The sequence below is a fragment of the Neofelis nebulosa genome, chromosome 15 (assembly GCF_028018385.1).
Source record: "Neofelis nebulosa isolate mNeoNeb1 chromosome 15, mNeoNeb1.pri, whole genome shotgun sequence".
In the NCBI taxonomy this organism is placed as follows: Eukaryota; Metazoa; Chordata; class Mammalia; order Carnivora; family Felidae; genus Neofelis; species Neofelis nebulosa.
The window spans coordinates 74087365-74111572 of NC_080796.1; the positions used below are offsets into that span (position 1 = coordinate 74087365).

Below are 24208 nucleotides of genomic sequence, written 5' to 3' on the forward strand. Positions count from 1 at the left end.
CCACCGGCGCCCCGCTCCTCCAAGATCACTTGCAACGGTGTGACAGTCGGATGGGTAAACTCACTCCCAGCGGCAGGGCCGATGATACGTCCTGTTGCTGGAAAGGCCAAGGCAGCTAAGGCATCACTGCGGGAGCCACTTGGCTGCCAGAGGGCAAGGTGAGGGGCCGGCAGGAGTCACAGGCCCTCAGGGGTCTCCAGAGCACTCCGTGCTCCTTCCCACCTCTTTGGACTCCTCCCATTCAAGAAAGCAGCCATCACGCAAGATAGATAGGAGTTCAAGTTTATTCTTGGAAAAAAGTCTCAGCCTCCGGAACCGTCCTGAAAGGTTTCCCCAGGGAGCCCCGCCCCTCCAAATGATCATTGATCTTTTCTGACCCCAGCTCCGACCGAGGCTCGCTATGATGCCGCCACTTGGGTAAGGGGCTCCTCCAGGTACTGCACCAAAGCCTGGGCCTGCAAGAGGGGAGGAGTGATCAGGCCCACACAGGTCTGCCACCAGAGGGGTCCCAGTGTACGTGTGCTCTTCTGCTGGGCGCCCCGCCCCCACCACACACAGGCTGGGTGACAGGAGGACTCCGGGAAGGCGATGGGGTGGGAGCGGACAGTGAAAAGCCCAGGCCTCGGCCCAGGGCTGCAGACAGAGGGGCACGTACACACCTTGGCCTTGAGCATCCCGAAGCCCACGGTCTCCTTGGCGTACATACACAGCAGGAGGTTGGCCACCCGCGTGATGGCTACACGGCCCTCCTGGTGGGGCGAGATCACGGGATGTAATGTTCTGCCTGGCACCTTTAGCCCTTTCCCCAAGGGCTCCTCTTCAGAAAGGTTATCTTCCTTCCATGCCCTGGGCATGGCAGGAGCTCCAGACCAAGGGCTCTGGCCACAGCCCTGGACATGGGATCCTGAGTTCAGATTCCAGCTTCAGCACAGCCCTCTACGACTTACTATGGGAAACTCAATCTCCCAGCCGCTTGGTTTCTCTTTCTGTGACCCCCCCACCTCATCCCAGCTGGTAAGGGTACACAGGAGGGGGTTTTGAATCTGCAAAGGGCTGTCCACATGGGTGATGTTTTTACTATGGGTTCACCCCAACCAAAGACACTGCGAGGAGCTAGGGAGCAGTAGCCTAAGGTAGAGTTCTCTTTTCCCATGGTAATGTTTCTCAAATAGCAGGTCTGACTCTAGGGTTAGATCAGTTAAGGAGGTGGATTAGCATTTAAAGGAAGAGAAATGGAGTGCGTTGCATGCGGTGAGGGAAGTACTGTTTCGTGAAACTTTTGTTTTAGTGTGTGTGTGGGGGGGGGGCGTGCATTGGGCTCTGACTTAAAAGGCATTTCTTACAGCTGGGGTGTGGACAAGATGTTGGAAAACCACTGCTCGACAGCACCAACCCCAGGTTAGGCACGAAGAAGGAGTCATCAGCTGAACTGAAATGGCGTCCTTGGTTGGGCATGGGGCGAGGATGAGGCAGAGAGCCCGGTTACAGTGGGTTACAGCCCAAATCCTTGGGGGAGACGTCACTCTTGGGCCTTTTCAGTTTGGTTCGCAAACTTTCCCTGGCCATCTGCTGTGTGCTGGGAGCCAGGCGCTTCACCCCCTGCCTCTCTGGCCTCACCTCTACTCACCTCCCCCACTCCCATGCTGTACCAGCTACATCAACCTTGTCCATCCTTGACCAGATGCTACTCTGCCTCAGGGCCTTTGCGCTTGCCTTTGTCAAAAATGTTCTTCCCCCAGACAGCCACAGGGCTTGCCAACTTCCTTCAGATCTCTAATGAAATGTCACTTTTCCAGTGAGATGGTCCCTGACATATGCCCCACCTCACTTCCTTTCCCATCGCATTTTCAATACCTAACATCCTAGTTTTTCAACTTAGACGCGTTTTACAGCACACACAAAACCGTGAGCTTCTGTGAGGAGTTAGAGCTGCAGTTTTTCGTTCCTTTGCTACTTTTTCCCTAGTCCTTAGAACACTGCAGGGACCTAAACATTTGTTGGCCCAACAAACACAAAGGTGAGCGAAACAGTTTCTGTCTCCCGGAAATTCGCCATCTAATGGCTACTTCCCCTTTCTAGACTGCAGCTGTTTTCTGTAAACGGAAGGAACAGGCCCAGGGTCTGGAGACTCTGCTGTGCTTCTGTGAGTCTGCGAATCTGGGGTGACAACACTGCACAGCTTACGTCCTTTCTTTTGGTCTTCACGACAACCTGTGTGCATGTGTGCACGCACGCGTGTTCGGACGGATTACCGCTTCCACCTTAGAGATGTACTAGGGAAGCTTAACGAGGTTGAGTGACTTACCCGAGGTTCCACAAACGACAGGTGGCTGGCTGACACCAGACGCCCAGTCAGACCCTGGGTCCCTGGCTCCTTCCTCACCACCACTTGAGGCACAGGGTCCTGCCCTACCATAATGCAGCAGCAGACCAACTCTTAGCCCTCAGAGATCCTGTCCCTGCCCCTCCAACCATCCAGGATGGGGTCCAGGTCGCCCCATGGGGATCCCCTTGGGGGACAGAGGAAGTGGCTCTCCTCTCCATACCATGCAGTCCATGAGGATGAATTTGAGATTGTCTTCATTAAACGCTTGGTTCCCGTTCCGGTCGTAGGCGGCCCAGATGTTGCTGGCGATGGCCGCGGTGACCCGGGCGTCCGTATCCCCGTAACCGGAGTAAGCCAGCAGAGAGCCCTCGTTATTCAGCAGCCTGGCGAGTGGCGGCAAGGGGTTCGGACGTGCCCGCGGCGGCGACAAAAACGTCCCAGCTCCCGCCGGGGCGCTTGCAGAAAGCAGGGGTCTGGGCAGAGCCTGTCCAGAACGTGCCCCGGGATCCACGCTCCGGTCTCCCCCCACCCCCACCCCTCCGGCCGCGGCCGCCCCGCCTTCCTCCCCTCCCCGAGACCCTTCCCCAGCGCGCCCCGGGCTCGCCGCTCGCCTGCTCCGTCCGCACTCACAGCGTGCTCTGGACACCGCCGGTGTTGGCCTGGCTTAACACCTGGGTCAAAGCCTTGGGACGCAGCATACCTGCGGCTCCCAAGCCCCCGCTTCCGCGCCAGCCCCCGAGCCGTCTCCCGCGGGCCTCCGCGGGCACCTCCCCGAGCTCCGGGCCGCTCCGGAACGCCGCGCGACCCGGAGGTCCCGGCCGCGCTCCGCGGTGACGACGCAACACCGCCCCCGCCGCAGGGGGCGCCGGGAGTTGTAGTTCCGTGCGGCCTTGCGGCGCACCCTGGGAACTGTAGTTCGCCTTTCCCCGGGGACCACGCGGTGGAGGGGGGGCGGAAAGAGCGGGAGCGAAAAGGACAGTGGCAGTACTGAAAGGACGTTTAACCCCTCCCCGGGGACAGAAGCGTCATCATGCCCGCTTGACAACCCACGACCAGTTACTGAAAACAGCAATCCCCGTATTTGTCAGGCACACGTTTGTTACTTTTGTAAGCAGTTTCCTACGTTATGCACGGCCCTGTGGGATGAGAAAGGCTCAGAAAGGCCGCGCCTGCCGAACCCAGGCTCCTGGAGCCGTACTTAGTAACGTCGTGCAGGCCACGACCTTCGGGGGCATAGTCAGTCCTAGAGGTGAGATCTTGGGTGGACGTCCAGAAGTGGGCGAACTCAGCCTCCGAGGCGGGAGGGGCCCGGGAACGGAGCCAACGCGGTGACGGGGACAGCGTTTTGTCCGCGAGCGGGAGTCCCCGCGGAGGCGGCCGGCCTGGGCTGGCTGCCGGCTGTCGTGGGGAGCCCGCCCCGCCCCGTGAGGCCCGGTGCGGCGGCGCGGCCCCGGCTGCAGTGCCCCCCCAGGCCGCCCGGGGCGCTGTGGGCGCCGCTGGTCCGGAGGGCGGCGCGGCCGCGGGGAGGGGAGGGCAGGGCAGGGGGGGGTGCGGAGGGGCGGAGGCCGGAGTCGAGCCGGCCGGCCGGGCGGGGAGGAGGAGGAGGAGGAGGAGGAGGAGGAGGAGCAGCCGGGGCGGGCTGGCGGGCGGCCGGGTGGCGGCGGCGGCATGGCGGAGCCGAGCGGGGCCGAGGCCAGGCCCCCCATTCGGGTCACCGTCAAGACCCCCAAGGACAAGGAGGAAATCGTGATCTGCGACCGAGCCTCCGTCAAGGAGGTAGTACGCGCGGCGAGGGTCGCGGAGGAGGGGTCTGCGAAGAGAGGGGTGGCCCCGAGGCGCTGGGGCGGCGGGCGGGGGCCCCGCAGGCTCTCGGAGGGGCGGGAGGCGCGGAGCGGGGCTGGGGGCGTCCGGCGAGAGGGAGCCGGCGAGCGCGGCGCGTGCGGCGGACGCGAGGCCGGGGCGCGCCTTGTGGCCTGGGCTGGGGGCGTGGCGGAGAGTGGGGAGGGGGGCACCTGGCACCGCGCAGGGGAAGGACCAGGGCCTTGAGGGCAGCGTGCGCCGCGGGGAATGGCCGGGGGCGGGGGGGGCCGGGGCGCCGAGGCCGGGCGGGCTCCGGGCACGGCGCTGCGCCAGGAGAGCGGGCGGGGGGCGCCTCCGGGTTCTGGGACGCGGGGCGCCGGGGGAGCATTTCCCCGGGCCCGGATCCTTCCGACGCTCCCAAATCGAGGGGGTTACGGTGGGCCCTCGGCCTCTCTGGGACTTACGGTGTGCAGTAGGTGCTCAATAAAAGTGTGTTGAATGAGTGAATGAGGGAGCTTTTCCTGTGTTCGCACCTCCTGTGGCTGCTCCACAATTTCACGCAGGCGGGGCTTAACACAGGCCATCTGGTTGGAAGGAAGGGCTCTGGAAGCTGCGTTTGCTTAGCAAGTGCACTCTTTACTGAGAGTGTCTGTTTTGGTTTAAGTTTGTTTTGGAGGGGAGAGCTGATAGTTTTGGGGAGTCTCACTCTCCCAAGCCAGTGTTTAGTGCCATCACTGCTCCCTCTCCCCCCTTGTAAAGTGACTGCATTCCAGAACTTACATTCTCTGCCCTGCAAAGCTGAATTTGAAGTCAGCTTGAATTGAGAGACAGTGTGTTTGGTCAAGAGCTGGGGCTTTGGGGTCAAGTCCTGCGTTTCAGTGCAGTTATGTAACTGCTCTGAGCCTCAGTTTTCTCATCTTTAAAATGGAGATAATGACTCATACGTATCTCATGGGACTGAGACTCTTAACTCCTGAGGAGTCACTGCTGGGATGCGTTTGTCCTAGTTGTTGCAAGATGGCTGGGCGTGAGGAAAGTTGGGGTCTGAGAACGGAGGCGGGGTGGGGTGGGGTGGGGTGGACAGGGCCTGGGTGGAAGGCTGTTGCAGGAGTTGGGATGGGCAGGAGCCAGCAGGGCAGGGCCCTCACAGGGAGCTGGGCAGAGGGACTGCGGAGGGGGTGGCAGGAAGCAGCAAGGGCCTTATGGGGTGGGAGACCCCAGGGGTTGAGCTGAGAGGGGACGTCACCGGTCCTTCTCTTTGGTTAACAAAGGGGCCTGCTTATCGCAGCAGGCTGGATGGAGTTGAGACTACAGAAGGGACCTCCCCGGGGGGCTAGAGGCAGGGTCCCTGGTGGGTGGAGCCCAGGAGCCTCCGAAGTGACTTCTGCCTCCTGACCACAGTTCAAAGAGGAGATCTCCAGGAGGTTTAAGGCTCAGCAGGATCAGCTGGTCCTGATCTTCGCAGGCAAGATCCTCAAGGATGGGGACACCCTGAACCAGCATGGGATCAAGGATGGGCTCACTGTCCATCTGGTCATCAAGACCCCTCAGAAGTAAGTCCAGGAGAGGAGCACATCCAACTTCTGATCAGGCCTCCCCCCCCCCCGTGTCTCACCCATCACTCACCTGTACCTGGAGGGCCCTGCAAGGTCCTGGAAGAATTGGCAAGCCCTACCAGGGGAGGGGACGGGACTCACCTCTCCCAGAATGCCCCGGAATTACTAACTGCCCCCAGCGTTACTGCACCCCCGCCTGAGGGCTGCTCAGGAGGTGGCTTGTGATAGGGTAGTAGAGGCACGGAAAGTCCTCCTCTGAGATCACCGTCTTCCCTCTGGAGCTCACCTCAGCTGGGACTTCATTTCTCTGTCCTCAGGGCTCCAGATCCAGCTGCCACCACTGCTTCCTCCCCCTCCACTCCAGACCCTGCCTCGGCACCCTCCACCACGCCTGCTTCACCCGCCGCCCCTGCCCAGCCCTCCACCTCTGGCAGCGCCACTTCGGATGCTGGCAGCGGAAGCCGGAGGAGCAGTGGGGGGGGGCCCTCCCCAGGGGCTGGGGAGGGACCCCCCAGCGCTACTGCATCCATACTCTGTAAGCCCTGAGGGAGGAGGTCACAGTCCTGCTTTGGGCTAGGGCGCGGGGGAGAGCCAAGAGGAGGCAGAAACATGGTCCCTGCTCCTGGTCTGATGGGGACAGGGAACCCCTGGACGTAGGGTTCCAGACATTGCTGCTTGAGCGGATCAGGGGAGGACATCCGTCTATGAGGGCCTCCCGGAGGAGGGGAGCATGGGTGAACGTTAAGGGGACGGGAGAAATGAGGTGGCGGACGTGGGGAATGTGGGGTGAGGATATTGGAGTTTGGGGACAGAGTGGGTCCAGCAGCAGCCAGCTGGGGAGTGTCTAGGCTCATTCAGCAGGCCATCGCTGGTCGCCGTCTCCTTGCTCAGTGCCGTGCCCGGCTCTCGGCCTCGGCTTCCGGAGAATGCTCGGTCTGCTAGGCTCCCGTCTCTGCCGGCAGCGGGCCAGGGCTTGGGCCCGGGGAAGGGTTGGAAAGGGGAGATGCCAGAAGCAGACAGGGCCCGTCGCGGAGGCCTGCATTGGGCGGCTGTGGCCAGGTGGGGGCAGGGTTTTGCGGCAGGCCGTGACCCTGGCCCCTCCCCGCAGCTGGCTTTGGGGGCCTCCTGGGCCTGGGCAGCCTGGGCCTGGGCTCCGCCAACTTCATGGAGCTGCAGCAGCAAATGCAGAGACAGCTGATGTCCAACCCCGAGATGCTGTCGCAGATCATGGAGAACCCCCTGGTCCAGGACATGATGTCTAACCCCGACCTGATGCGCCACATGATCATGGCCAACCCCCAGATGCAGCAGTTGATGGAGCGGAACCCTGAGATCAGCCACATGCTCAACAACCCGGAGCTCATGAGGCAGGTGGGTGTGAGAGAAGGTTGGGGTGGGGACGGGCAAGACAGCGGTGGGACTTTTCCCACCTCGCCCTGCCTTGGCTTATTTGGTGACTTACTCATCCGGCGGCCCTGTTTGGAGCACTGGGGGTGTAGTGACAAGGCACAGGCCTAGCTTTCCAGGAACTTCTGGTCTTAAAAGGAAATGGGACAAGCGAGCGCACAGTAGTAACGTGGCGTGGTTGGTGATGTAGTAGTCGCGGGATCCCCTAAGAGAAGGGCTCCTGGCCCCGGGGAGGGGGGGAGCGCTCAGAGGAGGCTCTGAAGTGTCAGCCACGCTGAGACCCAGAGGAGGAATCATGAGCCGGAGGAAGAAAAAGAGGAGAGTGTTCAGGCCTGAGGGACAACACGTGCAAAGGCCTGGGTGTAGGGTGTTCGGGGAGCGTCGCGGCTGGGCCGGGCAGGGCTGGTGGCTGAAGGACGCCCGGCAGCGGCAGCGTGTCAGGCTTCGGGAGCCCTGTCTCATGGCCCAGTCCCCCCGGGGGAAGAGGAGAGATGATGTCAGCGGAGCCGTGGGCACCGGTGCTGGGTTCCCCTGGAGATAAGTGGCTTCGGAGCAGGGACTTGCGGGTGTTTTCCTCCCTGCCTAGAATGGCTCCTGTGCGTGGAAGTCACTCTGGAAACAGAGAATGAGTGAATTATAGGGTAAGGAGTCAGGGTCCCATCTTAGACGTAAAGGTGCTTTAGTGAGCACTTGTGGAGGGACTTGGGAGTAGGGACAGGGAAGGCATCCCAGGCAGGGTGCCCTTTGTCCCCCGTCATGCACTGCTGTCCCCTGGAGTTGACACAGGCCAGCCCGTATTGAGAGTGAGCCCCTATCCCGTCCACGGGTTTCTCAAGGTTTGGCCAGGCCGGAGACCTGGGGGTGGGGTTAGAGGGTGCTGGTCGTGTCGCCCCAGCGTGACTCCTTTCCCTCCCCAACTTATGGTCATCTTCTGGGAACCGCAGTGTGGTCTTGGACAGACAGAGTGATCTGGCCTCAAAACCTGGCCCCACCACTAACCGGCTGTGTGTCCCCAGTGAGTCTCAGCCTATTTCCTCATCTGCAGAATAGGGACAGAAATATCTCCTTGGGACAATTATCATGGGGAGCACGTGACTTCCGTTGTGTGAATTACTTAGCTGGGTGCCTGTGTATCATAGGTGCTCAGATGTTACTCTCCTCTGCTTCCTCCTCCTCCTCCTCCTCCTCCTCCTCCTCATGTCCTTTCCTACCAGTTTCCTTTTGCTCCCTGTACTTCCGAGGGCCTCAGGTTCGAGGGCCTCCTGAACCTGAGGGAGAGAAGCTGCTGTCCTCACCCCCCCACCCCTGGGTCATTGTACCGCAGCACAAAGCCAGGCAGACTACCCTTGCAGGCAGGGACAGAGCCAAGATGACAGTAGAGGGAGGAATTTACCTGCCACCCTGCCGCTGTGGGGCAGTTCCTGAGCCCTGGACCCTAGTCCTGGGACAGACCTCCTCCTCAGGGCCCACCCCCGTCCAAGCCTGGTGCCCCCCCGGTTCTGGGGTTCTTCCTGTCTCTCTCCCTTCTCCACCAGACCATGGAGCTTGCTCGAAATCCAGCCATGATGCAAGAAATGATGCGGAACCAGGACCGGGCCCTGAGCAACCTGGAGAGCATCCCCGGAGGGTATAACGCCCTCCGCCGCATGTACACGGACATCCAAGAGCCGATGTTCAGTGCTGCCCGGGAACAGGTGGGACCAGGGGCTGGGCTGTGGGAGGGCTGTTTGGGCTCAGGATTCCCTATCCCCGGATCCAAGTCAGCCTCTTTGCCTACGCAGCCCTCCGACAGTGGGCCTTGGCTTGAGAGCTGTTCTCACAGCACAGGCGGGGGTGGTCCAGCCTGGCATGGGGCGGGGCAGCAGGGTGGAAGGTAGCAGAATTCCCCAGGGAAGCGGGCGGGGTGTAGCGTGCAAAGCGTCCGACAACTTCTTGCCCCGGGGGCTCAGGGGCCGTGGGGCCGGCAGTGTGTCTCAAGTGTGGTCCTTGGATCACCTGCATCAGAATCACCCAGGGGGGCTCGCCGATCGTCAGATTCCTGGTTCCCACCTTCGAGCCTCTTACTGACTCAATCTCTGGAATCAGGCCCTGGGAATATGCACTCTGAAAAGTACCTTATGGATTCTTCCAAATATGTAAGAAGTATACACAAAAGTACAACATCCTTTCACGTCCCTGAATGTAGTGTCAGTGCCTTTTGGGTTCTTTTTTTCCTTTTTTAAGTTTAATTTACACTAAATACGTGATACAAATATTTACACACCTCAAAGTTCCGAAGTTATACAAAGTAAACAATAAGGGATCCGTCCTTCTGGTTCCATCTCCCAGCCACCTCTTTTCTACCTCAGAGGTGACTACTGTTAGTGTTTTTTATAATTTCCTGGGCGTATTTTATACTTGCAAATAAGGCTTTACAGAAAGAAGTGTAGCTTCGTGCAGCCCTGCCCCAGTTTACAGCTCCTTCCCTCTCCAGAGCTAACTGCCACCGAGAAGTTGGTGTTTACCGCCTTGATTCTTTTATGGCCTATGTTTGTATCCGTAAATTATGTAGAGTATTGTTTTGCATATTTTTAAACCTCCTAGAAGTGGCATGCTGCCGTTCATATAATTTTAACCTGCTTTTTAAAAACCTTTCTTACGAATACTTTTCTTGGAGAATAACATGGCTTCAGAAAGGGACACATCATAAGCGTGCAGCTTGATGGAGTGTCACGAACGGAACACACACACACACCCCAAACCAGGGCCCAGGCGGGAGGGTGGGATCTCATGTTCCTTTTTCCTTGTGGACGAGAGCACCACGTCCTGCGTGCTCTGTGCTGTCCCAACAGATTTCCTTGTTCACGCCGCCTCCGTCCCACACCAAATCTCCACAAATAAGTGTGAGTCTAGCTGACTGTGCGCGGGCCCACTGGTCGGTCTGTCTGTCCTTGCAGTGATACCACATTGTCCTAATTAAGCCTGGGCTTCTGGTAGAGCAAACCCCTCACCTTACTCTCCTGCGTCTTCTTGGTTATTCTTGGCAGTGCTGTTGCAAATCTTAGAACGTGCTCGTCGGGATCAACTATGAGTTTTTAAAGGAATTTGTTTAAGTTTTATTTAAGTATTTAATTAAAAACGTATATCCAAGTAATGCATGCATCTGGTTAAAAAAACAAACAAACAAACAAAAAAAAAACAAGTTGCTGAGAAAGGCTTATAACAAGCCCTCCGGCTAACTCTGATGCAGGCTAAATTGTAAGAACCATTGGAATAACTAAAAGAACAGACTTTTGGCGTCAGCAAACCTGGGTTCAAATACCTAATGCGCCACTTTTGGTGGTGCAGTTTTAAGTTAGCTGCTTAACCTTTCTGAGTCTTAGTGTCCATGTTTTCAAAATGGAAGTGATATAATACAGCCGTGATTCTTGACCCTTTTGGCCTCAGGACCCCTTTATACCCTTAAGAATTATTGAGGACCTCAAAAAGGTTTTCTTTTTGTGGGTTGGGTCTCTTGATAGCCACTGTATCTGAAATTAAGACCGAGAAGCTTACAGAAGGTCGATTAATTCGTTTTAAAATGACAGTAAATACCCTACACGTTAATATAAAAAGCGCATTCGCTTAAAAAATAACTTAATTTTCCAAAACAAAACTTTAGAGGAGAGCGGCCTTGTTCTAACTTTTGCAGACTCCCTTGCCATCTGGCTTGCTGTGGGACCCAGTTCTGCTTCCGTGCTCGGTCTGGTGCAGCATCACATGTCACATAGCCTCTGGAAAACGCCACTGAACACTCATGAAAACAATAAGAGTGAAAAAGGGCAAATAGCATCCCAGAATTCTAAAACCAGGGTTAAGCCTTGCAAGGGTCCCAGGACCACACTTTGAGAACTGGTACATTGGAGGGCTACTGTAAACATTAGAAGAAACATGCCTGGTACATAGTAGGTGCTCAATAAATGGCAGCTGTGATTGCCCGAGGGTGGTCAGAAAGAGATTCCGTCCATAGACAGCATGGGGAAAACTAGGGGGCCCAGAACTCAGCGGTGGTGGGTGCCAGGTGAGTTACCAGGACAGGAAGTGTGAAATAGGGACAGAGCCTGAGGCTGGGGTACACAGACCCTGGCCTACTGGCTGTCATCCCAGCAGGCATCTGGTAAGGCGGAGGAAGCCCGGCTCAGAGCTGGAGGGCCTTGGCTGCTCTGGTCCCCACGACCTGCTCTGAATGAGCAGGAGACCCCGCGGTGACAAGGGGCTGAAGCTGTGCAGCTGAGGACCACCCAGGACCTCAGGATGGGGGGGGCTGGAGCAGGGAAATAGGGCACAGACTCCCTCAGCGAGCACAGCGCTGGACAGAGCTCTTGCCTGGGTGCCGGGGGATCCAGAGGAAGTTCCATTGCCACCTTGGGCAGCACGCCATGTGATGGGGTGCCGACCCTGAGGCCATCCTGGGGGACAGCAGGCAGCCTGGTGCTGAGGAGGCCTATGTAGCTGAAGGAAGGAGGCCGAGGAGAAGGCTGTGCGGGGGAAGCAGCGGAAGGAGGGCACGCTCAGCCGGAGATGAGTGCCCCTGAGGGGCTCCCCTGCGTGTGCTTGGAGGGACAGAATGCCATGAAGAAGACCTGGGCTTCTGGGGAGGTCCTATTGGACCAAGACGGCTGGACAGGGGAACGCCTAGAGGCAGCCCAGGGCTGAAGCAGAGAGCCAGCTCCCCTCAAGCCAACAATTATTTATTGAGCACCTACTAGTGTCAGGGGAAGGGTGGGGCGCAAAGGTGACCTTGCCTGTGCCCCTGAAGACCTGAGGAAGACCTATGTGTCCTTACGCGATGAGGAGGTGTGTGTAAAGTACCACAGGGCACAAAGGAGACTAGAGACCAAGTCTTTGGAGCCCTCGGGGAAGGCGGGAAGTTTCCAGTTACCTGAGGGGTTTCCTCATCCCCTGGCCGCCTCCCACCCTGCAAGGTGAGGTGTGGCTGCCCGTCTCCAGGCCAGAACTGGAGCTGAGGGCCTCCGGGACCTCCCACCCCCTCCCTCTCCCAGGGAGGGGAGGCTGTTAGGTGAGAGGCGCGGGGGGCCTAGCCCTAACCCTGGTTTGTTTCGGTCCTTAACCCAGAACCTTTCCCTCCTCCCAGTTTGGCAACAACCCCTTCTCTTCCCTGGCCGGGAACTCCGACAGCTCGTCCTCCCAGCCTCTGCGGACTGAGAACCGAGAGCCCCTCCCTAACCCCTGGAGCCCCTCGCCCCCCACCTCCCAGGCCCCCGGGTCCGGGGGGGAGGGCACCGGAGGATCGGGGACCAGCCAGGTGCACCCGACAGTCTCCAACCCCTTTGGGATCAATGCGGCTAGCCTGGGGTCAGGTATGTCCTGGGCTGGAAGGAGCTTAGTGGGGTCACCAGGGTAGTCCCTCTGCCCCAGGACTGAATGGGGCTCGCACTGCTGCAGCCTCCTGAAGACAGGTGAGCCTGTACTGAAGCCCCGGAGGGGGGGTCTGCAGCCTGAGGCAGAAACTCTGCCCCCTTGGGATGAGGGGTGGTTTGGGCTGTGTCCTGACGTCCCTGGAGCAGCCTGAGTGACGGCACAGAGTAAAGCAGGCCCCACTCCGAAGCGCTCAGCACTGCTGGTACCATCCAGGCAAATGGGTCAACCTGGGCAAGTGGGTGTGGGAGGAACCGGGCGCTCCCAGGGACAGGCAGGTGTGAGGCTGGGGGAGAAGGATGTGTGGACTTGCCATGGACAGACAGGGGCGGGCTGTGCACAACCCTTGGGGAGGCCCCACTATCTGGACTGTGACTGTACATGTGACCCCGGGGACGTCTCTGGTAGATGCCCTGGTTCGGGGGGGGGAGGGGGGGTGGCACCTTGATCAGGAGAGTCCCTTCCCCTCCGTGTGCTCCAGTCCCCTTATGACCCATGGCTTTCAAATTGTACTCCTGAGTCCGGGGGTCCGGACTTTCCCCAGAAGGAGAAAGGACTGAGTGGGAGGGGCTCCAGCCAGTCCGTTGTCACACTTGGTTCGGAGTGACATCTGGTTTGAGGAAAGGGCCTCTGCCACTAAGAAAGACTGCCAACCACGAGCCTATGTGACCTCTGTCAGACCCTTTCCTGGAACGGCCCCGGTGGGGGGTGGGGGGTGGGGAGGAATGAGACCCAGTTTCCAACCTGCTTGTCCGTAGAGCAGCTGGGAGAGGAGCCCGGCCGAAGCAAGGCCAGAGCTGGGGCCCACGCCCCTGAACTGGGGTCGGCTTTTCGCCGCCCCTCTGAGCTCCCTAACGGCTCAACGTTGGAAGTAAGGGAGATGGAAGAGGGGCAGGCATCTGGTTTCCATCTGGACCCTTTTGTCCTTGTCGTCTTCCTCCTCGTGCTAGGAGTGTTCAACAGCCCCGAGATGCAGGCTCTCCTCCAGCAGATCTCTGAAAACCCGCAGCTGATGCAGAACGTTATCTCTGCCCCCTACATGCGCAGCATGATGCAGACGCTGGCCCAGAACCCCGACTTTGCTGCTCAGGTACGCGGTGTGGGGGCAGGTCCTGCGCAGTGGGCGGGAGCCGCGGGAGCCAGACGGCCCGGGCTCCTGTCTCTGGTCCCGCCCCACCAGCTGCGTGAGCTCAGCCCCTCCCGAGCCTCCAAGTTTGCTCACCTGTACGTGGCCGTGGCCGTGGCCCCTCCCTCACAGCGTCCCGGGGGGCGCAGTGAGCTCAACGAGTAGAGCGCCCGGAACGTGGCGTGGTGCCCAGTGCGCCCTGTACTTGGGGACACCACCAACGCCAGGCGCAGGGCTGCAAGCCCTGGCCCGAGGCCCGGAGCACGGTTCCGTCTCCTCTCACTGCCCCCGGGAGGCCTTCGGGATGCACGGGGACCCAGATCTCCCACGGCGGTGGGGGTGCCGAGGGAGACAGGCCGCCGGGATTGTGAGGGCGGGTGGGCCCAGGCCTCCCTCCCGCCTTCACCCCTCAGATGATGGTGAACGTGCCGCTCTTTGCGGGGAACCCCCAGCTGCAGGAGCAGCTACGCCTCCAGCTCCCCGTCTTCCTGCAGCAGGTGGGTGAGGCTCTCGGGGCCAGGGACACGGGGCGTGGGGTGGGGGGGGAGGCAGAGCAGAGCTCCGGGTGGCCGCCTGCGTCCTGCCACCACTGCCTTCCTTTGCCTGTTTCCCGCCAGATGCAGAACCCGGAGTCCCTGTCCGTGCTCACCAACCCCCGCGCCATGCAGGCCCTGCTGCAGATCCAGCAGGGCCTGCAGACCCTGCAGACCGAGGCCCCTGGGCTGGTACCCAGGTGAGGGCGGGGCCGGGGGCGGGGGGGAGGGGCACAAGGCTCTGGCTCCGCCTCCGCGCCAGGCCCCGCCCCGCCGCTCTGAGGGTCTGCTCTCCTGCTTGTGCGCTCCGCCTTCTGGACCTCACGTTCCCATCCCTTTCTCAGAGGCTGCCTCCCACCTCTTGGTCTCTCCTGCCTGCAGCCTTGGCTCCTTCGGGATGTCCCGGACCCCGGCGGCCCCGGCAGGCAGCGACACTGGGTCTGCGCCCGAGGCCCCCACCTCCTCGCCAGCGCCCCCCGCCACGCCTTCTCCAGCGGGGGCTCCCAGTGCTCCCCAGCACCTCATGCAGCAGATGGTCCAGCTGTTGGCAGGGGGCGGGAACTCCCAGGTACGCGAGGCTGCGGGGCCGGCGGTGTCGGGCAGCCTGGAGAGGCAGAGCGGGTTTGGAGCCAGCCGGACCGCCGCCCGCAGGGCTTGGTCTGCCCCTTGCTGGCCTTGGGCCGGTTGCCGCCTTCTCCACGTTGGCTTTTGCGGCTGTGCGATGGAGACGAGAGTAATGATAGAACTTACCGGGCTCTGGGGGCCGTTCTCATGCCTCGTGTGCGAGAGCACCTTCGCTCCACTCCTCACAACGGCCTTGGAAAGAAGCTGCTATCTCTGTGTTATAAAAGGGGGAAACTGAGGCCCAGAGAGGGTAAGTGGCTTGCTCAGAGTCACGCAGCCAGTAAGTAATGAGGCCAAGGTATGCTGGCTCCTGAGTTTACACACCTTAACCACCACGTCCTACCGCTGCTTCCTTCTATCACAGGGTCCTTTGGTGATTAAATCAGCCTCCGCCTCCAAGACTAGCGCGGAGGGTTCTGGGGGACGAGGTAACTAGAACCCTGTGTTGCAAAGTCAAGGCTAGGGGATTGGGTGAGGAGTAGGGTTGACCTCAGGTGAGGCCCTTAACCTTTCTCTGGCTTCCCTAACTCGTCTGGGAGGACCCTTTTGACAGAAACGTAAGTGTGCCCAGCTCTGCAGAAGGTTCTGTTCTACAGAACCCTGTAGAAGGGTTGGACCAAGAGTCACCAGGGAAGGTCCAGTCCGGCTTAGATCCTGCGGACCGTGAGGAGAAGCAGCACCCAACCCTGGAGAAGGCTCTCGTGCTGCACGTTAGGGGGCTTCTGTGACCCTCGGCACAACCTTTCCTTCTGGGGACAGTGCGTTCACCCTATCAGAGGCTGGGCGGCCTGTCACTGCTGGGCTCCTTCACGGCCAAGGCTAGTGCTTCCTGCACATCCTTTGGGAAAGCATTTCCAGGAGATGTATATAGGAGTGTCAGACACGAAAAGCCTTCTCTTCTGTAAATAATGGTGTTTGTTGATTGGCTAACCGTGATCGAACAGGTTCCTTCTTTCCTGGGGCCCTTCCCTGGCCTTTCCCCTGGCTCCCTGCTTGAAGACTGCCGGGGGCAGGGCTGGGGGTGGACTTTGTGCAGACCGTGCGTCTGTCTTACCGAGCACACACCATTTGGCTTCTGGAGCGCCGTTAACCTCTCCAGGGACAGAAAGTGGTTAGGAATATAGGCTGCTCTAGGCCCGTCTGTTACTTCGAAATGTTCAGGAAGACACCCCCCACCTTCTGTTACACAGTCGTTGACTGATGTGGGGTGCAGGCTCCGTGACCCCTGAGGCTCACCCTTCCCTGCCCTCTGGTTGGTTCTGAGGATGCTGGAGAAGACCTACTGGTCATCTGCTCTGCGCCGTAAACCTCGGACTCAGAGAGGCCCGTCCTCTGCAGGTGCAGACGCCAGAAGGGGGTGGCCCTGCGCCCCCTTCACGAGGCCCGTCCTCTGCAGGTGCAGACGACGCCGGAAGTACGGTTCCAGCAGCAGCTGGAGCAGCTCAACTCCATGGGCTTCATCAACCGTGAAGCTAACCTGCAGGCCCTGATTGCCACAGGAGGGGACGTCAACGCAGCCATCGAGAGACTCCTGGGCTCGCAACTCTCCTAACCCCCCGGCCGCGCCTCCTGCCTCTCCCTTCCCTGGGCGCCAGCGCCTGGCTCCTCTGTCGGCCCCTGCCCTTTGCCTGCCGCCCCATCTCCCCGCCCCGTCCTCTCCAGACAGCAGGGTGACTTTAGGGGCACGGGCCTCGCCCCAGTGCCCTGCGCATTTTGGGTTTACTTGTACATCTCTTATGGAGTCTTTGCTCTGGGCCCTGCTCCAGCAGGGCTGTTGAAGTGGTTTTCACAGTGTCGCCGGTCGGCCCCAGCTCCTGGCCCCACCGCCTCCTGGCACAGCCTGTAGACCTCTGGTGGCGGTGGCCTGGCCATGCTGGGTGGGAGGAGGGACTGGGGCGGGGTCTTCGTGTGTGCCTCTAGGGCTCTGCTTGTTGTCTGGTTACTTGTGGCGACTCCTCTGTCTCTCTCTCTCTCCACCTGCAGCCTGACCCCTGCTGGGGCCACACACTGAAGCAGGGCTGGCGGTTGGGGGGGTGGGGACAGGCTCTCTTTTCCATCCCCCCCGCCACCCCCCCCATCCTGGTCCCTTCATCCAGGCTTTGTTGGGATGTCCCGTCCGAAGGGGGAGACCAGACACCACACTCTGTGTGAGGAACCGAGCCCTGGACCGGCCCGATGGAGTTGGGTGCAAAGGAGGGAGGAGATTTTCTGGAGGAGGGGGATGGGAAAACGAACTGAGTCACAGGCTCAGCGGCTGGAACTTGGAATGGACATTTTGGGAGTGGAGGCCCCACGGAGCTCCCTTAGGCGGGGTCCAGGCTCAGGCCTGGCAGAGGGCCCTGGAGATGCTAACGGGGTCTGAGCCGCAGGAAGGGCTCAGGAAGCCAAGCGACACGGTTCTCGGGGGCTCCTGCCGGCTCCGTTTCCAGGACCCGCCTGCATCCCCAGGTACCAGGGTCTCAGTCCCCCTCACGAGACACGAAGGGATTGGGGTCTGTCTCAGCAGCGGGTGTGTATGCGGTGGGTACTCTACACACACACACACACACACACACACACACACACACACACACTCGAGCGGCATAGGACAGCAGATTCCTTGTTGGTTTCTGGTTCCGAGCTGTCTCCCACCAGAGAGGTAGGCAGGAGGGCTGGTCCAGGGCAGGAGTGCACACAGTCCAGGGAGCTAGGTCCTGGGCCTCTGGGCACCGGGCACCCCAAGGGCAGTGTGGTCCTGAAGCTGTCGGGGAACAGTAGAGGGGTCTCTACCCCTGCAGCCCCGGCCTTTGGATCCTTCACCGTTTCCTTCCAGGCCAGAGAGTTCTATTTGAGGAAGGGAAGGAGAGGGCAGCGGCGACGCCTTTGGTGTGGAATTGGACGTTGCTGTGTCGAGCGCAGGGGAGGCTCCTGTCGCCTCTTCTCTCTGCGGCTTCGCGCAGCTGCTCGGAGGACCCGTGGCTGAGAATATGGAGGCGCGAGGGGCACAATTGTCTCCCGAGCGGGAAAGCGTCCTGAGCAATCCGGAGAGGGTGTGTGTGGCTCTCCCTCCTGACCTCCCCAACCTCCACACTGGCCTTTGTAAATAAACGACATGGTCTTTGTTGTCGGGATGTCTTGGTGTTTGCTTTCTGGGGGAGAGGAGGCCGGCCGAAGAAAACTCGGTTTTAGGGGGTTTAATAAAGCGGGACCCGAGGACGTTGAAGGGCGTTCAGTTGCCACAGGTGTTAAAGGATGCCGCCACCCCCACCCCATCAGGGCTGGGAGGCGGGGCGCAGGAAGGTCATTACTGCCCTCTTCTGCCGATACGTCAAGACTCTTACCTCAGGTAAAAAGGCCAAGACAGGGGCGCCTGGGTGGCGCAGTCGGTTAAGCGTCCGACTTCAGCCAGGTCACGATCTCGCGGTCCGTGAGTTCGAGCCCCGCGTCAGGCTCTGGGCTGATGGCTCGGAGCCTGGAGCCTGTTTCCGCTTCTGTGCCTCCCTCTCTCTCTGCCCCTCCCCCGTTCATGCTCTGTCTCTCTCTGTCCCAAAAATAAATAAAAAACGTTGAAAAAAAAAATTAAAAAAAAAAAAAAAAAAGGCCAAGACAAAGCAAACTATTGCATCCAGACCTTCTGCAAGTGAAGTCAGGAGGTTTAGCCTTGAACTCCGAGACTAAGCCTGGCCGGTTCTCCCGCTGGAAGCCACAAAAACAGACCTGGCAGGATCGGAAAAGGGCCAAGTGGAGTGAGCGGCGTCAGGGTGTCCGCGGGCGGACTCACCGGGCTGGCAGCTCCCACGGCTGGGGGAGGGGAGGACACAGCGGGGGGTGGGGGGCAAGTGGTGGAAACTGCAGGAATGAGAACAGCAGTCTGCAGAAAGGCGCAAGCGAAGAGAAAATGTTTGGAAGCAACCGGACAATCAAGACAGCGGGCTCTCGAGGGAGCGGCAGACCAGCGCCCACGTCCCACCCGCGACGCGGAAGCCCACGGGGTGGATGCTGCCTCCCCCCAGTCTGGGATGCGGCGCCGGGCGAGAACGTCTTTCCAACGTGAAGGTTAAGATAAAGGTATCTTCAGACAAACCCAAATTGAGACCACCACCGGCCGACTCACGTGTGGGGTGATCTTGGGTCATAAGAAAAAGAAAAAACAAAGAACAATGGTAAACGTGTGTGTAAACTCCATAAAACAAAAGTGATGATGTCTCATGGTGGGGTGTTCTGTTTTGTTTTAGAGAGAGCGAGCGCGTGCACAAGCTGGGGAGAAGGGTGCCGAGGGAGCGAGAGGGAGAGAATCTTAAGCGGGCTCCACACGCAGCACAGAGCCCAATGCGGGGCTCGAGCCCACGACTCTAGGATCATGACCTCAGCTGAAATCAAGACTCAGACGCTCAACCGACTGAGCCGCCCCGGGGCTTCTTTCTCGTGGTGTTTAAAATACAGGAATTGGGACTTGTGACTCGGCGGCTCCAGAGTCAGAGACAGTGGGGTTGGGGTTAGCCTGCACCGCGCGGCCTTCGCGTTGTGCTGGTAAAGGACAGGGTGCCAGCTCGTGGTAGCTGCCACTAAGTCAAGGACAAATGTTTTGTAAGCCACCAAAGAGAAAAACCGTGTAACAGCTGCCAAGTGACCGGAAGGACAAAACGAAACGAAGGCGACGACTCCAAACCAAGGCAAGAGAGAAGACGTGGTCAAGACGTTACCCTAGGAGGCATTTCGGGGTGTGAACCGATGCTGTGTGGCACTGTAATGGTGGACGCGTGGCACTTAGAGCAGAGCGAACCTTCGTGCAGGCAAACTGAAAACCACGTGTCATCTCGGAGGTCAGGGGACCCCAGGACGGGATGAGGAACGTGACCAGAGACTGTAACTACGTTTTGAATGTATGTAATCACTGCACTTGCAGGACGGGGGTAGATCCTGACAGAAGTAACTCGGAAACTAGCGGAATCTTTACAACTCAAGGCAGAAGAAACATAGCGCGCATTCTTGTTGATTGCGTCCCACGGATGTACTGTTAACGGTTCCGAGACCACCGTGCACGTCTGCTACAATTGACAATGTAAGCAAGTGGGGGACGGCCAGGGGGGTGCGGTTTCTCTCTGTTGGGGTGGGGAGTGCACAGATGAGCGGGGGAGTGAGGCCGGAAGGACTCATGTGGTCACGGATTAGAACACGAGCCCATGTTCAGCTTAATACGGATCCAGCTAAAAGTATTTTGTAGATGCGTGTGAGTTAGCACACACGCCTGTGTCCTTGCTGTCCGTGGAGAGGACCCAGGGGTCATGACACCCAGTGGCAGCAAGCACCCTGGTGCCCAGAGATTGCTCATCTGTAGACCCCCCACTCCCACAGTGAGCAAGCAGCCACGCCGGGAGCAGCCTCCCAGGGGCCGTGCTGGTGACTCCCAGGCCAGCTGCCCCGTGGGGACGATCGGCCTCCCCACCGCCTGGACCACATCCCTGCCTGCAGAGCAGTCGGGGAGGAGGGATAGGGCGAAGACTCCAGGAGAAGCTGGTGTCCCAGAGAGTCATGGCAAGGGGCTGGTTTTAATCACTCCCTTTTAAGCGAAACATTCCGAATTCCCTGCGGGAGGGGCTGGGGGTGACCACAAGACATTTATAGAACATAAGAAAACAGAAAGATTGAAAGTAAAAGTCTGGGAAAAGATACACTACAAACGCAAGCCAGAAGAAAACAAGGGGACTGTACTAATAATAGATCAGACAGAATTTCAGGCCGAAAGAAACACTAAGAGGTAAAGGGGGTTCATTCATAATGATAAAAGGTAACATTCACTGGGAAAACAGACTAATCCTAAGTATTTATGCATCTAATGACCTGCCCTCGATATATAAAAAGAAAAAAAAATTGAGAGCGCTACAAAGAGAATCAGAAAAGCCCTCAGTCATAGATTTGAATACCCCTCTGTTTGTAATCAGGAGGCTAGGCAGGGAGACAATAGCTATAGGGACCAACATATATCATTAATTCTAAGATAGAGATTTTTTGGGGGGTGCCAGGCTGGCTCAGTCAGTGGAGCACGTGACTCCTGATCTCAGGGTTGTGAATTTGAGCCCCGCATTGGGTGTAGAGATTACCCAAAAATAAAATCTTAACAAAAAATAAGATACATGGGACACCCGGGTGGCTCAGTTGGTTAAGCATCCGACTTCAGCTCAGGTTGTGACCTGAGGGTTGGTGAGTTCCAGCCCCGTGTCGGGCTCTGCTTAGGATTCTCTCTCTCTCTCTCTCTGCCCCTCCCCAACTTGCGCATGCACAGCACACTCGCTCTCCCTCTCAGATTAAAACAGAGAGGCAACATTTTGAATTTATAAAATATTTAAAAATTTTTTTTTCAACGTTTTTTATTTATTTTTGGGACAGAGAGAGACAGAGCACGAACGGGGAAGGGGCAGAGAGAGAGGGAGACACAGAATCGGAAACAGGCTCCAGGCTCTGAGCCATCAACCCAGAGCCTGACGCGGGGCTCGAACTCACGGACCGCGAGATCGTGACCTGGTTGAAGTCGGATGCTTAACCGACTGCGCCACCCAGGCGCCCCATAAAATATTTTAAAACCAAACTATAACAAAGAGTTACCTATCAACACTGATGGAATGCAGTTAAAGCGGTATGTAGAAGAAAGTTCATAGCCTTAAATATATACATTAGAAAAGAAGAAAAATTGAAAAGCAATGAGTTAAGTAGCTATCTGAAGAAGTTAAAAAAAAAAAAAAAAAAAGAATAGCAAAATATACCCAAAGAATGGAGAAGGGTAGAAAAACCAAGAGTAGAGGAAAAATTAATGAAATAAAAAAATAAACAATAAATGATATATCTGATAAGGGGTTAATATATATCAAAATTACAGTGAGGGATACCTGGTTGGCTGGGTGGGCGGAACATGTGACTCTTGATCTCGAGATTGTGAGTTCGAGCCCCGCAGTAGGTGCAGAGAGGGCTTAAATAATAAAATCTGAATAAAAAAAGAACATTCATGGGAATGCAAGCTGGTGCAGCCACTCTGGAAAACATTATGGAGGTTCCTCAAAAAACTCAAAACAGAACTACTCTACGACCCAGCAATTACACTACCACGGGATACAGGTGGGCTGTTTCGAAGGGACACATGCACCCCCATGTTTACAGCAGCGCTGTCGACAACAGCCAAAGGATGGAAAGAGCCCAATGTCCCTCGATGGATGAGTGGAAAAAGAAGATGTGGTCTATATATACAAGGGAGTATTACTCGGCAATCAAAAAGAACGAAATCTTGCCATTTGCAGCTACGTCGATGGAACTGGAGGGTATGATGCTAAGTGAAATTAGTCAGAGAAAGACAAAAATCCTATGACTTCACTCATAGGAGGACTTTAAGAGCCAAAACAGATGAACATAAGGGAAGGAAAACAAAAATGATATAAAAACAGGGAGGGGGACAAAACAGAAGAGACTCTTAAATATGGAGAACAAACTGTGGGTTACGGGAGGGGTGGTGGGAGGGGGGGATGGGCTAAATGGGGGAGGGGCACTAAGGAATCTACTCCTCAAATCATTGTTTCGCTATAGGCTAACTAATTTGGATGTAAATTGTAAAAAATAAAAATAAAAAAAATAAAAATAATAAAAAAGAACGTGCAGCGAGATTTTCCTCACACCAATTATAACGGCTACTATTAGGAAAAAAAAAACAGAAAACAAGAAGTATCGTTGAAGATGTGAAATGGGAAAGCGTCTGTGGAAAACAGTGTGGTTGGGGGCAGTTTCCGAAAAAATGAAAAATAGAGTTGTCACATGATTTAGCAATTCCACGTGTGGGTACAGACTCAAAGGACTGAAAGCAGGGTGTTACGGAGATATTTGTAGACCCATGTTCATAACATCATTACTCACGGGACCTAAAACATGGAAGCAACCCAGCCGCCCACTGATGGATGGACAGACAAGCAGGCTGTGGTATAGACGCACAGTGGGATATTACTCAGCTTTGGAAAGGTGCTATAACACAGATGGACCCTGAGGACATCATACTAAGTGAAATAAGCCAGTCACAACAAAGACAAATACTATATGATTACATGAGATACTTAGCGTGGTCAAAATCACAGAGACAGAAAGTAGGTGGTGATCACCAGGGTTGGGAGGAGGGGAACGGAGAGTTAGCGTTTGCTGGGGACAGAGTTTCAGTTTTGCGGGATGAAGGGTTCTGGAGACGGAGGGTGGTAGTCGTACAACAACGTGAATGTATTTTTCTTTAATGTTTATTTATTTATTTTGAAAGAGAGAGAGCAAGGGAGGGGCGGAGAGAGAGGGACACACAGAATCCGAAGCAGGCTCCAGGCTCTGAGCTGTCAGCACAGAGCCCGACGCGGGGCTCGAACCCACGAACTGTGAGATGATGAGCTGAGCTGCAGTGAGACGCTTAACGGACTGAGCCTCCAGGAGCCCCTACTGGTCAATTATTTTAGACAGGGTCCCTCAGTCTGGGTTTGTGGGAAGTTTCTTGTGCCCGGATGGTTATGCATTCTGATGAGCCCACCACGAAAGCCACGGGCCTTCTCCACACATCACGGCAGGTTGCGTGATGTCAGAGCTTCTTACTGTCGGTCTCGGTAGCCTTGACAACTTAATTGAAAGGGTGTGGTTCCCGCTGGGTTTCCCTCTGTAAAGTTACTATTTTACCCATGTAATTAATAAACATCGTGAGGCAGGGGTGCCTGGGTGGCTCAGTCGGTTGAGCATACGACTTCAGTTCAGGTCATGATCTTACGGTTTGTGGGTTCGAGCCCCACGTCGGGCTCTGTGCTGACAGCTGGGAGCCTGGAGCCTGCTTCGGATTCTGCGTCTCCCTCTCTCTCTGCCCCTAACCCCCTCGCATTGTCTCTGTCTCTCACAAAAATAAATATTCAAATTTTTTAAATAAAAAATAAAAAAATAACTATTGTGAGGGAGAGACTTGGAAACTATGCAAATTTCCTGTTTCTCCTCAAATTTTCATCCATAATTTCACCTCGATTGCCGGTCCCGCTGCAGCAGTGATCGCTCTGGTTTGAGCGCCCGTTTCCGACTTGTTCCTTGGTTGGTTGGTTGGTTGCAGTTTTTCTGGACGGAAGGGCCGTCCTTTCTCCCTTATTTGTGTTTTTATTTTATGCACTTCGCCATAATGCACTTTGCTGTAATGCACGCGTGCGGCATTTACTGAAGGTAAATCTGTACTGGGAAATACCACAGAGCTCAGTGATTGCTAGAGGTCGCTGTCTGGTCCCCGGGCAGATCCCGCGGCCGGCCAGCACCCACTCCCGGCTCCTTCGGGGCTGCCTGCTCACAGCTCGCAGCCAGCGACCCTGCATCAACCTGGAGCTGCCTTGCTGGGGAAGGTACCCACGCCCCCCAACCTCGGGCAGCCCGCAGTGCTGATATGCCTCAAAAGTGCTGCCAATCTTGTGGGCTGACTCTC

The 24208-nt window shown here is 57.3% G+C and overlaps 2 protein-coding genes across 6 annotated transcripts; one reads left to right on the forward strand and one right to left on the reverse strand.

The window, feature by feature from the left end:
• Positions 1-266: 266 nt before the first annotated feature.
• On the reverse strand, positions 267-3175 carry LAMTOR2 (late endosomal/lysosomal adaptor, MAPK and MTOR activator 2). Its single transcript, XM_058702482.1, has 4 exons — positions 2957-3175; positions 2547-2709; positions 660-749; positions 267-455 (listed from the first exon to the last, which is right to left on the reverse strand). Exons 1-4 carry the CDS (start codon positions 3022-3024, stop codon positions 399-401), a joined length of 378 nt encoding a protein of 125 aa, XP_058558465.1. The 5' UTR covers positions 3025-3175; the 3' UTR covers positions 267-398.
• A 754-nt stretch (positions 3176-3929) lies between these two features.
• Positions 3930-17879, forward strand: UBQLN4 (ubiquilin 4). 5 transcript variants are annotated; one of them, XR_009254588.1, is made up of 12 exons: positions 3930-4102; positions 5528-5679; positions 6000-6217; positions 6791-7053; positions 8625-8783; positions 12203-12428; positions 13437-13576; positions 14026-14109; positions 14230-14345; positions 14490-14713; positions 16108-17217; positions 17582-17879. XR_009254588.1 is itself a non-coding variant. In XM_058702478.1 (11 exons), the coding sequence occupies exons 1-11, from the start codon at positions 3995-3997 to the stop codon at positions 16257-16259; spliced, it is 1842 nt and encodes a 613-aa protein (XP_058558461.1). In that variant the 5' UTR covers positions 3930-3994; the 3' UTR covers positions 16260-17879. The 5 variants fall into 5 exon arrangements, 4 of the variants coding, with proteins under 4 accessions (XP_058558461.1, XP_058558464.1, XP_058558463.1 ...); XM_058702478.1 differs by having other exon boundaries at positions 16108-17879; XM_058702481.1 differs by having other exon boundaries at positions 3932-4102; positions 16166-17879.
• The last annotated feature ends 6329 nt before the right edge of the window (positions 17880-24208 follow it).

Bases quoted from the DNA above. Each gene is read 5' to 3' on its own strand.
- UBQLN4 (XM_058702478.1), top strand. From the start codon at position 3,995: ATGGCGGAGCCGAGCGGGGCCGAGGCCAGGCCCCCCATTCGGGTCACC. The intron at 5,680-5,999 runs GTAAGTCCAGGA...CTCTGTCCTCAG, and splicing joins GTCATCAAGACCCCTCAGAA to GGCTCCAGATCCAGCTGCCA. The intron at 6,218-6,790 runs GTAAGCCCTGAG...CCCTCCCCGCAG, and splicing joins CGCTACTGCATCCATACTCT to CTGGCTTTGGGGGCCTCCTG.
- LAMTOR2 (XM_058702482.1), bottom strand. From the start codon at position 3,024: ATGCTGCGTCCCAAGGCTTTGACCCAGGTGTTAAGCCAGGCCAACACC. The intron at 750-2,546 runs GTATGGAGAGGA...TCGCCCCACCAG, and splicing joins TCATCCTCATGGACTGCATG to GAGGGCCGTGTAGCCATCAC. The intron at 456-659 runs GTGTGTACGTGC...CCCCTCTTGCAG, and splicing joins TCGGGATGCTCAAGGCCAAG to GCCCAGGCTTTGGTGCAGTA.